At 39.9% G+C, this 14,726-nt stretch overlaps 1 protein-coding gene across 1 annotated transcript in view; it reads right to left on the bottom strand.

Annotated features, from left to right (window-relative positions):
- Positions 1-619: 619 nt before the first annotated feature.
- Positions 620-14,726, bottom strand: part of igsf10 (immunoglobulin superfamily, member 10) — a 75,571-nt gene continuing 61,464 nt past the window's right edge. Inside the window, exons 5-8 of the mRNA XM_089120826.1 lie at positions 11,283-11,673; positions 6,171-9,914; positions 5,139-6,039; positions 620-3,174 (exon numbers count right to left, since the gene is read on the bottom strand). Of these exons, the coding sequence (XP_088976952.1) occupies positions 1,260-3,174; positions 5,139-6,039; positions 6,171-9,914; positions 11,283-11,673 (6,951 nt within the window). The 3' untranslated portion in view covers positions 620-1,259. The remainder of the gene's footprint in view (positions 3,175-5,138; positions 6,040-6,170; positions 9,915-11,282; positions 11,674-14,726) is intronic.

Raw genomic sequence — 14,726 nt, 5'->3', positions numbered from 1 at the left:
CATTTAGGGGTGTGGTCCTGGTCAAGACAATCTCCTGAACTCCAAACTGAATGTCAGAATGGGAAAGAAATGTGATTTAAGCAGTTTTGAGCGTGGCATGGTTGTTGGTGCCAGGAGGCCGGTCTGAGTATTTCACAATCTGCTCAGTTACTGGGATTATAACGCACAACCATTTCTAGGGTTTACAAAGAATGGTGTGAAAAGGGAAAATCATCCAGTATGCGATGGCAGTCCTGTGGGCCAAAATGCCTTGTTGATACGAGAGGTCAGAGGAGAATGGGCCGACTGATTCAAGCTGATAGAAGAGCAACTTTGACTGAAATAACCACTCGTTACAACCGAGGTATGCAGCAAAGCATTTGTGAAGAAGACACAACACACACAACCTTGAGGCGGATGGGCTACAACAGCAGAAGACCCCACCGGGTACCACTCATCTCCACTACAAATAGGAAAAAGAGGCGACAATTTGCAAGAGCTCACCAAAATTGGACAGTTGAAGACTGGAAAAATGTTGCCTGGTCTAAGTCTCGATTTCTGTTGAGACATTCAGATGGTAGAGTCAGAATTTGGTGTAAACAGAATGAGGACATGGATCCATCATGCCTTGTTACTGGTGGTGGTGGTGTAATGGTGTGGGGATGTTTTCTTGGCACAATTTAGGCCCCTTAGTGCCAATTGGGCATCGTTTAAATGCCACGGCCTACCTGAGCATTGTTTCTGACCATGTCCATCCTTTTATGGCCACCATGTCCCCATCCTCTGATGGCTACTTCCAGCAGGATAATGCACCATGTCACAAAGCTGGAATCATTTCAAATTGGTTTCTTGAACATGTCAATGAGTTGACTGTAGTAAAATGGCCGCCACAGTCACCAGATCTCAACCCAATAGAGCATCTTTGGGATGTGGTGGAACGGGAGATTCATCCCACAAATCTCCATCAACTGCAAGATCCTATCCTATCAATATGGGCCAACATTTCTAAAGAATTCTTTCTTTAGAAAGGACATTGTTGAATCAATGCCAGCCACATAGAATTAAGGCAGTTCTGAAGGCGAAAGGGGGTCAAACACAGTATTAGTATGGTGTTCCTAATAATCCTTTAGGTGAGTGTATATATATTATAGAACGAAATCCTCACAGTTCTTTATTTTCCTCCCACACTGCATAATTACCCATGTTTTGTCTACCTTCACATGACCTGTCAGTTCCTTTTGAATAGTCACAGTGGTAAAGTCATAAAGTCATGACCCTACTTATGTTATTGTTATGTATGTTGTTCTGGTATGTCTGCCCAGGTAATTAAAGGCTATACACTTGTAATTGCCAGAGTGTGCTCTAGTGGGATTTCGAATTTTCAGTGTCCCTTGTGCATGGAGAAGTTCACTGCCTACAGGTCGTTCCTTTCCAGTTGTAGAAAGAACAGACCCATCTGGCAGCTCCCAGGTTATCTCTGGTATAGGTATTCCATTAGCAATGCATTTAAGATGAACAGGAACTCCAGCCACTCCTCTCATAGTTGGTGGTGGCCCATTAGTGATCCGGGGTGGATATGCAATAATTATGACAGGCACAGTAAGAACTGCCTCACCAGCATCATTCTTTACTCGGCACACATAATTCCCGCGATCATTCATGGTTGTATCATGTATAACAAATGTCCCATTGTCCATTAAATGGTAGCGTCCACTGACCTGTGGACGTGCAAGAACAAAACCTCCTGGTGTGGTCCATGAAACACTAGGCTTGATTTCATCTGTCAGGCAATGTAGGAAGAGGGTCTCTCCTGAAATACCTTGAATAACCCCCTTTGGCCTTGTTAGAATATAAGGCTGTTGAATCACCTCAAAAACAACCAGCTTCTCAATATAGCCCATTTTGTTTTTCGCAGCACAGCGGTATTTACCAGTGTCCTCTATGCTGGAGTTATAAATAACAAACATGCCATCCTTACCCAGATGATACCGTGAGCCCTCAAACCCAGGTTCTCCACTGAACCGAGTTTTATTGGGTAGTGTCCATATGATCTCAGGTGTGGGTTGCCCATCAGCAGAACAGTTTAGCATTGCAGTTCTCCCTACCCGAGTCACCACTCTCTCATTAAATGGGTTCTTAAAAATGGGCCTCCTGAGCTTGTCGGTCACTTCCAGTTGAACCACCATGACTGCTTCACCTCCATTATTCTGAGCCATACAAATAAATTCTGCTGTATCTGACGGTCGAACATTACGGATCTCTAATGTACCATTGTGGTGGACATTAATCCTGCTACCATAATATGGAGCAGTAAGAAATATATTGTCTGGCATGATCCATGTGATCTTTGGTGCTGGATTCCCTTCAGCCTTGCAGTCTATTAGTTTTCTAGTATATTTGATTGCTGTATCTTTCATCACAGTTTTATTTAGTTTGAAGCCATTAATGATGGGTGGGTTACCATCAATATCCAGCTTGTATACTTTATTCTCCTCACCTGCAGCATTCCGAGCCATGCAGATATACTCTCCAGAATCAACTAATTTAACATTTCGTATATCAAGGGACCCATTAGCATGCACTAAATAACGCTCATTAGATGCAGCAATCATGTCTTTGGAAGGGAGCATCCAAAAGACCTTTGGCTTGGGCTCACCTATAGCCTTACAGTCAAATAGAACGTTTCCACCAGGCTTCACTTTGGCATGGGAGAGCTTTGGGCGTTCAATGCGAGGCACTGCAGTTACCACACTTATGTGAACATGCATTTTGTCCTTACCCAGTTTGTTTTCAGCATAACAGGTATAGTCACCTTCCTCATCAGTACCCACTTTATTCAGGTACAGTGTTCCATTATTAAACAAGATGTACCGTTTGGACTGATCCCCTTCTGTTCCATCTGCTTGCAGAGCACCATTCACCAAGGTACCATCAGGAAGTCCCCAAGATATCTCTGGCATGGGGACACCAGCAGCCATACAGTCCACTTTTAGGTCATTGCCATAAGTCACTTGCTTCCTACTAAAGATGTTTGGATCAATCCGAGCTGGCTTCATAGAAACTGACACACTTATTAGCTGTGCATCATCCCCAACTTTGTTGCGTGCAACACAAAGGAAGTCCCCAGCATCTTTTTCATTGACCGATTCAATGATGAGGGTACCATTTTCCAGGACTTTGATACGACTGCCCATTCTGAAATGAGAATGTGATATCTTTAAATGCAAGTTTACATCATGAATTTGGTTTGAGAACATTTACAGAATTGTTGATATAGGACAGGGGTCAGCAACAGGCGGCCCGCGGGTCAAAAACTTTTGCATTATCGGCAGCGTCACCCTCTGGTTACATGAACACGGCATCACCACCGAATCAGCATCGAAAACATCAGGATTTTTTTTATACAATAATCGCACAACCTATTCGATATTCTATAATTAAAGCAACAAATCGAATACTCAGGATTTAACGCAGAGAAACAGCTCACTACCAGTTACAAAAGACACTGTACCAGTCTTTCACAGACAATTCTAGTTTCATTTTTCATCAATTAATTTCTTAAATTATCCATTGACTATGTTCTGGCCCGCCATCTAGTGTCAAAAATATTTTTCGGCCCGATGCCAACCTTACTTGCCGACCCCTGATATGGGATATCCATTTATATACTCATATTTCATTATTTTATCCTAATTAAGATGCAATTGAATCGTTAATTCAAGGGTTAAATCAGTTATGCAAAACATAAACTAAAATTAATAATTGCCAATGCATAAAAAAAAATCATTGCCCAGTACTCACAAATAAGAAGAAAACTCAAAGTTTTGGGAATCTCTTTCAGTGGATATGTTTACACGCACAACTTTTGTTTCAATTGGAATTAATTCATTCTGATTTATTTTTTTTTTTTTTGACATGCGCAAGCTGCACAAAAATACAGTGTTCCACTGTTTGCACAAACAATTCTCCTACATTGCCTTTTTTCCTTTTAATCAGACTTAAAGGTTCTCTAAGCGATGTGGGGCCAAAACATTTTTTGTCACATACATCAAACGTCTCCTCACTATCGGCTAGCTGCCTGTCCCCTAAACACACTGTAAAAAAACGCGGTCTCTGTAGACACCACAGGCTCCACAAACGGCAACAAAAACAATCATGTCTCACTCGGACCACGAAACCTAACAAACAGTGTTCCAGCCAATCACTGGCAAGAAGTATTTGAGGGTGGGTCTGGGGGGTTAGTGCACGTGCACATGAAGGGTGTGTGTGTGTGAAGGAGAGCAGCGAAGCATCAGAGGGAAGTTTGAAAAATGGCCGAAACACGACCAAAGAGACGTCGTTCTGAGGAACAAATGAACAAACTTCTTTTTCAAAAAAGAAGAAGGAGTCGGATAAAGAACGTGTGAAGCTCCGAATTTACATCGGTAGCAAAGCTTTTTAACGATGGCGAGAACTCTGGCGGCAGAAGGGCTTCCAGTCCGACATTCAGGTTGCTCTGTTTTTGCTGGACAGGTTGGTAACGTTAAATTGTTTTTTTCTTCTCAATTGACGCTTATGTTCGCCAAATCCACACAAGGATATAATTAGCTATAAATACACGTTCACAATTATTTCAGGAAGGACGGAAGGGAGGAGGAGGAGATGAGATGCGGAGGAGGGAGGGTCAAGCTAGCCTCCGATTTGTTTGAAAATATTCCGAACGTCAACACCCAGGATCGCTCAGAGAACCTTTAAAGCAGACTCGTTTAAGCAGACTTAATATTTATCAATAAAAACACCCCTTCCTGTGCCCAAAATAAAGTGTCTTTTTATGAGAGAATGTGTTACGATCAGGTTCAGATGAAGATGATGAAAAAGGTTCAAACAGGTTTCTACAAACAAAATGTTCTTTAAATAATTTTTAAAAAAACCCAGAGAACAAATTTGAGAAGGCAACGTAACCATGTCTACACACAAACAATACTGGACAAGTAGTGCAGGTGAAGGAAAACATGAAGGCTTTTCAGCCCGATTGACCCGTCAATCCGATTACTAATGGATTATTTGGTTGCATGTAAACTTATCCATTCAACAGGAAAGAGCATTTAAAACATTACAAACTTCGGCTCTGTTTTTGCAATCAAACAATTGTTTTGATGATAAAGTCTGTTATAGTCTACCTGTGCGACTGATCCACAAGAGCCTTGGAAGGAAGCCTCCAAATAATTTGAGGTTTTGGGTTCCCAACTGCAGAGCAGTTCAGATGAAGAAGATCACCATATGTCACATCATTTCGCCTTTGTGATATCTCAATGATCTGAGGGGTAGTTTCTGTTGTCTTCACAGAAAGTGTGACAACACGCCGTTCTGATCCTGTAGAGCTTGTTGCAATACACTCATATTTTCCGCTTTCAGCTGTTTCTGCGTTCCTTAGGTAAAGTGTACCATTGACAAAAACTGAAACTTTGCTGTGTGAGTAAGTTAGAGGCCATATTATCCTGCCATCATGTAAAACCCAGTGTGTTGTGGGTTGCGGGTCTCCATAAGTGGTACATGGAAAAAAGAGATTCTGCCCAGTATCAGCTTTCACCAGCTGTCGCTTCTCTTCCAGTATTACTGGTGGTGCTGCTACCACCTGAAGATGGACAGTGGCAGTGGCAGTACCAGCTGGATTACTTGCAATACACTTATAATGTCCACGGTCTAAAACCGACACCCTTTGAATGGTTAGTGTCCCCATTGTGGTTACTGTTATTCTGTCAAGCTCAGTGTTCAGACCTTTAACTTCAGTGTGGTTAGGTAGAATCCATGACACAGTGGGCACTGGTCTGCCTTCTGTCCTGCAATCCATGTGTACAGTTTTCCCAGCAAGAACCTTGATTTCTCTCATCTTTTTCTCCAATATCCGGGTGGGATAGGCCACAACTGACAAAGTAACTACAAGCTTGTCAGAACCATACTCGTTCTGGGCAAAACATATGTACTGTCCATGGTCTTTAAAGTTTGTTCTTTGGATGAGCAATGTTCCATTCTTCAAAACTTCAAATTTACCCAATTTACCCTTGATGGTCAACATATTACCTGATGATATAAAGGGAGACAAAAAACTTTTTTATTTTATGTTGTAACTTAAGACATACCAAAATGTCAAAATAATAAATATGAAAATGTACATGGTATATGTACATGGCTTTGTGGTTTTAATTTTGTACCTGTGGTAGATGAGAATCGGTTCCAGCTGATGATGGGCTCAGGGTTGCCAGTGGCCTTGCAGGGGAGGAACGCATCAGAGTTTGACAGAACAGTAAAACTGGCAGCTTTTCCACCATTAATCCTTGGCTTGGAGGTAATATCCCTAATAGAGGGGGTATCATGCCTTGCGTTATCATGTGCATTTTCAGTACTACTGCTGGTTGGAAATGGAGCGAACATGTTGGCAGTTGAATCAGTCATTGTGTCTGAAGTTACTGTTCTGCTCAGAGGAATACCAGGGGCATTTGGCTGAGGACATTCTAAACAATCCTTGTATTTCTGTTTATGTGTGGTTGGCTGAACTCTGATTGTGGGGCTCTGTGTGGTATATCCCCAACCTCTTTCTGGGGCTTTACTCATATTTGGGTTCACTCTGGTTGTGGCCAATTTGTCAGCGGTTTTAGTCACTTTAATAATTGGGGGTTTCGTGGTTGGCTTTCTCCCTCTGGAGCCTCGTCTGTGATAACCAGGTTTTTGATTTCCCCTCAATCCAGTTTGAGAACCTGATAAGTTATTCTGACCAGTGTTTTGCTTTAATGCAGTCCTCATTGTTGGTGGGACTGCTAGAGTGTGAGAAACCCTTATTGACTCTGTGGTTGTGGACAGCTCGTGGAAGGCTGGAAAACTGAAAAACTCAGGTATTGTAGATGGTGTTATGATATTGTCAGAGAAATGTGTTTCTGTAGAAGAGGAAGAACCTGATGAGTCATCAAATGATGTCTCTGGAGTATTGATTTTGTGTTTTGTTGCTGGAGGAGAGGATATAATATGTGTAGGATGCAGTTCTGTAGAAGGTACTGCAGTTATTTCCTTGTAAGTTTCTGCTTTGGATGCTGAGGTCATCTGCTCCTCATTAGTAGACAATGTAAATGGGTTTTGATGCTTGCTGAGGGTTTCTTTCAGTTCCCCCTTGTGTCCAAATGGTTTATGCCATGGAATCCTCCCATGTGTAATTTTAGAAGACATCGTAGATGGGGATGTTGTTGTAGTTGTGAAAGTTGATTCTTTCTCTATTGAACTGAAATCACTTTTATAATCACTGGACTCTACAGAAATGGTGTGCATTTGTGAATCAGTGACAGTGTAAGTCCGTCCAGAGACTGACAAATCAGTTGCCATGGCAGGTTTTTCTGTCACTCTAAAAGATGAAGTTGGCATGTGATGCCTAGATGTAGGGTTGACCAGGCTTTGATCCACTGATGTTGTGCATTTATCTGTAGACACTCCAGATGTAACTCTTTTCCCATTGCCACAATTTTTGTCCACAGTGTGTGAAAATGTGAGATTGTATTCCTTGTTTATAGAAAGATGTTTAAATTTATCAAGTAAAGATTGTATGTCTGTAATTTTACTGGGCCGAACGATCCTACGTCTGCCATTAAACTTACGTCTCTTTCCTGACTGCATCCTTTTGGATGGAACAATTTGGATCTGGTGTTTGGAAATGATGGTGGACCCAGGAAGGAGCTCTGACTTGATTCTTTGAGTGGTCTGAAATGTGATCTTTTCTCTGTCTTCCTCGGTTGTGGTGACTGCTGTTAATATGGCCTGACTCTTTGGTTCAAAATAGGTGACATTTGGGCCATGGAAGTTGTAAAGTGGTGTAGCTCTAGAAGTAACATCTTCTGATTCCCCAGAGAACAGAAGCTCTGTAACTTCTGTCAGAAAAGGTTTGAGAGTAATGCGTTTCCCTAAGGGTCTATTTGTTGCTCTCTCATATATTATGGTTTTACCATCAATATGACTTAACATATAATCTGACTTGGTTGTATTCAGGGTAGTCTCATCTTTTTGAGTCCCATAACTACTCAAAGTGTAACTGGCTGTAATCGGGGTGGCCGGTGTCTGAGTCAGAGTGTGTGATGTTGATGCAACCAAATTAGTCTTTTCTTTTGCTCTTAAGATGTTTCTTGTTTTATTAGATATTTCTTCAATGAAAGCACTGTCAACAGTTTTGTAAGTCTCTGAGATATTAATATCTGTGGTTGTAATGGTGCTAACTGGTTTATGCTCAATTGTTTGAGTAGTTGTCATTACAATAAATTCATCTTCAGATATACCATCCCCTGAGGTTATGTCATTGTCATCAGAGGATTCTTTAAGTGTTTTAGACACATCTAAACTGGCTGTCTTTTTAGTTACTCCATTAATTCGAGAATTATTGATGAAAGTGGCACCTTTTTTCTTGTACTTTTTATTAAAGACTCTTCTAGAGTTCCCTCTATTCCCCATTCTAACAGTGGGAACCTTATGAAATCTGGACTGTAGCCAATTGTATGGTCTCCCTGAGGTAATGCTCCTTGACTCCTCACTAACCCTTTGTGAGAGATACCCACTTCCAAGTTTCTGGCTCTCTTCAATAATTTGTACAACATGATCACCAGATTCCTTTACATAAGTTGGCATCGTGCTATTTGACAAATCATCAAGAATAGTTACTCGAGAAACTATCATATCTGCCCCTAGAAAATTTCCAGCTAAACATCTGTAAAACCCTGTGTCTCTGGATGTCAGTCCATGTATTACCAAAGTCCCGTTTTTGTAGAGCTTTCTGTTTCCATAGGATTTGTCTAAAACTGTGTGGTCGGGAAGTATCCACTGAATGGAAGCCTGTGGATTACTGGCTGATGTACAATCAAGAAGTAGGTTCTGACCAAGGGTGTGTGAGACTCTGATACCATTAATCTCTTCTTCTTCAGGATCCAGGGGAAGCACAGTTACCCTAAAGGCAAGAACATCTGCTTCCTCGTAGTCAGTTGTAATGCACTGATAGACACCTGTATCTGAGATTTCAACCGATTTTAAAGTGAGCTTTCCTTCATATGTTACTACGATCCTTTGATCCTCACTGTTGTATGGTGCACGTAATTTACTTCCATCTGGTAGAATCCATTCAACGAAGGGTTTAGGATCCCCAACAGTCTGGCAATTCAATTCAGTCACACTACCAGCAAGGACTATGTGCTCAGTTCTGGTCTGGTTGTCCCTTCTTATCATTGCCCAGCTGTACTGGACTCTACTATCCTTGCTGCTGTCAACATCTATTTGAACATTGGATAAATACTTCATAATAAGGGTCGGGAATGTTGTTTTAACACGGTCCAGCTGTAGCAGGACTGTACCTTGCATTAGCCATTCAGGATTGGCTTTGATTTTTGCTTCGATTTCTGTAAAAATACCATCTGCAGTGGGTAGTACTTGTTTGTATGTGTAAACTGTATCTGGTTTAAAAGAAAGTAATAATCCTCGCTCAAGTCTCATCGGGGAATCACTATAGGTAGCTAAAATGTTCCAAATCTGGCGTATATTTTCATAATCAATGTTGCAGATCAGCGATGTAGAAACAATTGCGCTCAGGGCAGTTAAATCTTTTCCATTCTGTCGAAAGGTTGCAGTTAAGTTTTCCATTCCTGTAGGTCTCTGCACATCACATGCTATCCTAGCATCATTGTGGAATTGATCTGTGATGTTCATTTCTAACGTCCCAATGGGTGCAACAAAATCCTTAGGAGAGACTAAGGTATTGTCAGCATCACCCAAGGTAAAATTCCTCTGTTTTAAGTGAGGATGAATCCATGGTCTGGTGCATGTGTAGCTATCACTTTGCAAATGGACAATGCTGCTTCCTCTGGAGGAAATTGGGAATTCACAGACGGGACACTGTTCTTTTATAAACTTCCTGTCTCTTTTGCATTTTAGAACACCTGCAAAACCAAAATGAATTCTCATTATATGTATATGCATATGTATATATAAATAAATAAATGCAAATGTATCTTTTGGAAAAAGTCCAGTTCCTAATTTATTTACACCGTTTTTTCTTGTTTTTTTAAAGTACCCCTATTATGCAGTTTTCTCCTAATTTTGTTTTGGGGGTCTCTTACAACAGGTTTACATGCATCAAAGGTAAAAAAAACTGTTTTTTATTTTATCATAATACATTGCACATCACCACGTCTCAACGGATGAATCTGCTGCTGATTGGTGAAATGGGCCAGTCTGTTGTGATCGGTCCACCGCGTACAGCTCATGTTTCAAAAGCTAAACGCCTATTACCATAACTGTACTTCAGCTCCTTCTGGAGGCGTCCATAAGCTCAGCGATTGTACACACTGTAAAGAAAGTAACGATGGCGTTGATTTTACCATATCAATTTGAACACAAGTCCGACGATGAAACATTGGAAAAACTAGTTATTCAACCAAATCCTCCATCGCAGGTACGACTCAAGCCGGACATTCCTCAGTGATGAGCTATTCATGCTGAGGTACATTATGAGATGTTTCAACTGTAATTCCTCACCATCAGCATTAACAAGAGAATGTGCATTAACAAACCAATATTTGTAATTCTAATTTATTGCGGTGCACATGCGGGAACTGTATCGATAACGATGCATACGTTAGCCCAGCACTAATGTAAATGACTAAAGAAACATAAGCGTTTGTTAAACAAATCTTGCTGCATCCTTTATCTTTACTCAAAGTAGTAAGAACAACAGATAATCTGCATGAATCGACCAGGTTTTAGGTAAGAGTGGCCCACAACTGATTAAAGTTACTTCAGTTAGACAGTAATAACGTGAGTTAGCCGGTTACCCGGAAGCCTACACAAAAAAACACAAATCTATGTATTTTGAACACCCGGTAGAAAATATATATATATATATATACACATCAATAATTATTCATACGGTTGTGATTCTGAGGAGCAAAGTGGTCCAAATAAACTGGGCACTGTCCAATCTTTCAAAGGCAAGCGTTTCTACGGACAATGTACGGACAATGGGTGGACAATGTACAACATATGTGGGCATTATGCATATGTATTTTCTAGTGACGTAGAACCATCACGCAGCATGATTCGAAATACAAATGACTCGATTCTCGATTCAGAGTCTATTCTTTCTTTGGGGAGTCAATAACTTTATTTTTCGAGCACTTTCGACTTTACAACTTTGCAGAACGTTTACATTCACATACAGGTATATTATACACTGCATGAAAGGGAATCTTTGAAAAAAAAACATAATAGGGGCACTTTAAAAAAAGTTCAATATAGACCGATCTCACCTGGGTGTTTCTCTATCCACTGGACAAGCCAACCCATCCGACAATCACATGACCAGGGGTTTCCACTAAGGAAGAGATTCTCAATATTGTAGCAGCCAGCAAATATAGATGCAGGCAATGTGGTTAAAGCATTGTCTGACAAGTAAATGGTCTTGAGTGATGACCATTTCAAAATCTGGCTAAACTGCAGAGATATAAATGTATCTGGATGAAGCTGTTGGAGTAGGTTTCCCTCAAGGTTGATCAACTGCAGCCTTTTCAAGCCATAAAAACTTTCTGGGTGGATGAAGGTAATGTGATTATGGTCCATATGAAGACGTAAAAGATTGTCCAGGCCTCTAAATGTGTTCTTGCCAAGCTTCTCAACTCTGTTATAACTCATTTTCAGAACCTATACATGCAAATAAAAACAAATCGTTAAGACATTAAAAAGTGACTGTATATTATTTTTTAAATTGACACAATTCCTATAAAATACAATAAAAAAAAATAAGTCCAGCACAGTTATAACAACTCTAATGTAACAGTTAAGGTATTAAATTTGGAAAAGTGCTCTTGAAAATCATAAAACAATATAGGTGACCCTGGATCACAAATATAGTTACTGGTCTGGAGAGACTGGATAAAAAGCTGTGGGCAGAACTGGAAAGTCAGAGCGTGAGCATTCTCAACCCTGATCTTCTGAATTATTGGCGTTATTTAATTGTGCTGAGCACGTTTTTGATTTTTGAATTTAAGTCTTTTACATTGATTCACCGACCCTGTCCTTCTTCCCCTGAACTTGAACCTTTTCACAAAGGCAGTGTAGATATTGTGGGATTACAAATTTAAGAATTTTTTTAAGATCTGATGATCTTATGTTCTTATATAACATAACATGAAAAACTAAGGTAGAGTACATTGAATTTATCATTTAAGGTTATGAAGATGACATCAGCTATTAAGCAAAGTTTCCAGCAAGATATTCCTGCCAGTCCTGTTCTCTCTATTGTAAATTAAATTAAATCACAATAAAATACGCCGGCGCATTTTGCTCAAATATTTTCACAGCAAAATAGACTTAAAATACAGTTTTGTTCTTACAGACTTAAAAATATGAAAAAATAAACTGTCTTTTTTTATGTGTCCACTTACAATCGAAAAAAAAAAACCCATTGTGCTTTTGTTAGATAAAGAACAGGATGTGCTTTCTGACTCTTAATCAGATTACAATACTTTACGTCGATTTACGAGGCTGTGAGGAATAATCCTGGGAAATTTACATCAGAAGTGCTGGTTTAAATTCATTTCGAGGAGCGACGGATCAAGCTGATGTATTAAGTTTTTGTATTATTAAGTGCTTTGTTGTAATCGGGATATGGAATACCCTGTAAACCGCAAAAAGGCTGTTTAACCCTCTGAGGACCAAGGTGTTTTGGGGGTCCTGACATTTGTACTTTTTTCAGTTGCTTATAAATATATAAATGGCACATGTGAAATTACGCTATATTTAGCAGAAACAGGGCTACCATAATATATGAGGAATATGTACGTACATGTTTGAATTTTTGAGAGAATATTGTTTATGTGTGATTATTGTAAATTACTGTAAAATGGGCGTGAACAGGCCAGCCCCATCATGAATAATTAGGTGATTCTCACCTGACAAAGACCCGCATAATAATGAGCCGCTAATAATGAGGCACGGCGCGGCTGCCCATGTTTACTCCGCAGCTGGATAATGACGTCATCAATGCAGCCGCGGCGACTATTCTGCGAAGAATGATGGGAAGTGCAGTTCCCGTGTCTTCAGGCTCTCCATTCTTTCCGCCGGCTGCGGCGATTTCTCATCAGTTGAGAAGCCAAATCGTGGCAGGTAATAATATCAATCTTGTAAAAATATTACTGTGCTCAGAAATGAGTGAGAAGCGTGTTGTTGATTGCGGCGATGTGTCCGTTATGCTTAAAGACAGCGATCCCCAGCTTTCAAAAATGTTAACACTAGCTGAATTTAACGTGACATTTGGGGTTTACAGAGATGTCATTTGCGAAATCTATCCGTCTTGTAGAGCCGAGCTGGACACATATTTGGCCTATGGAGGAACTCTCTTCTATGACTATCACAAATCATTCTCTGCCAAAGCTGCTATGTTTATTCAACGTTTTACTAATTAATTCTCCAAATTAATTAGAATATTCACAAAATGTGTGGGTCTAGGTAAAAAATGTAGTTTTCCTGAAAACTATTGAAATAGATTTATAGCGTTTTGGAAAAGAACTCCTCATATAGACTAATCGTTATTAAAGCTACACAAGTTCAAGACCAGTTAGTAATTCTCTCTGTTCCCTTTGTTCACTGATTAACTTTACTGAACTTTACAATGACACGCACTTTTGCCAAGCGTGACAGAGAGGTTCTGGGTTTTAATCCACACTCGTATTGTTTTTTTTTCTCTGATTAAAATCGATTATGTTTATCAGTTGTACGTTTGTGTGCATTTTACTTTGTGATTTCACCGGAACGAATATAGTCTCTACAACGGATTAAAGCGCACCAAATGACGAATATGAACAAAATGAATATGAAAGTTTCAGACTCAGTCCGGGTGCAAGGAGCTTAAACTTTTGAGGCTTGCGCAGCTTTTTGATGAGAAATCAAACAAATGAGCGCCGTTTTCTAAAGTCTATGAGCGCAGCACACACAAATAAACTAAATTGACATACTGCAGTTAAATGAATAGGCCTACACTTGAGCAACATACAACATTAATTTACCATCACCTCACGATTGAAAATGCGACACTGATTTCATATGACAGTTCAACAAACAAGTTAATAATATTAAGTCACTTACATTTTAGCCGAAATAATGACTTTTGGTATATTTTAGCAGCGAAAATAGATCTGATGAATCCAAGCAACGATCACAGCTCTCACGTTATCGTTAGAATGACGTTAGAATCGTTAGAATGAACGACTCAATGACTCGCTTAATAAAACCGCTTATCACCTGCATTTGCGCTCACTAACGACAAACCAATCAAATTTGTTCAAAACTTTTTTTTAAAATCAGTCCAAACACATTTAAGTTTTTATTCAGGAGTTATGTTTATACAAAACTTTAACTTTTTATCACAGTAGTTTAGTGATAAATAAAATAAAATGTTTTTGAGATGTTCTGACATTAGGGCTGCAGCGATTTTTCAACGTTGTCGACAAAAATCGATAATAGAAATAGTCATGTTTTTTCCGACCGAGGCATCTCTCTTAATTACAACCTCTGCCGAGAGTCGCTCATGCGCATTAGCTTGTCTGCTGAGCGATAACAAACAGAAATGGCGGTGTCCAACGCAGCAGCTGCGTGTACCAAAACATCTTTTTGGGAGCATTTTAGCCTGGATACAGCGAATAAAAAGATTACCTGCATGGTTTGCAAAGCAGTATCACGTATCCTTGCGTATCACA

The sequence above is a fragment of the Pimephales promelas genome, chromosome 16 (genome assembly GCF_988280905.1).
Source record: "Pimephales promelas chromosome 16, fPimPro1.hap1.1, whole genome shotgun sequence".
Lineage (NCBI taxonomy): Eukaryota > Metazoa > Chordata > Actinopteri > Cypriniformes > Leuciscidae > Pimephales > Pimephales promelas.
Note: the sequence above shows the minus strand (reverse complement) of the source record. Positions and strands in the feature narration are given on the sequence as shown.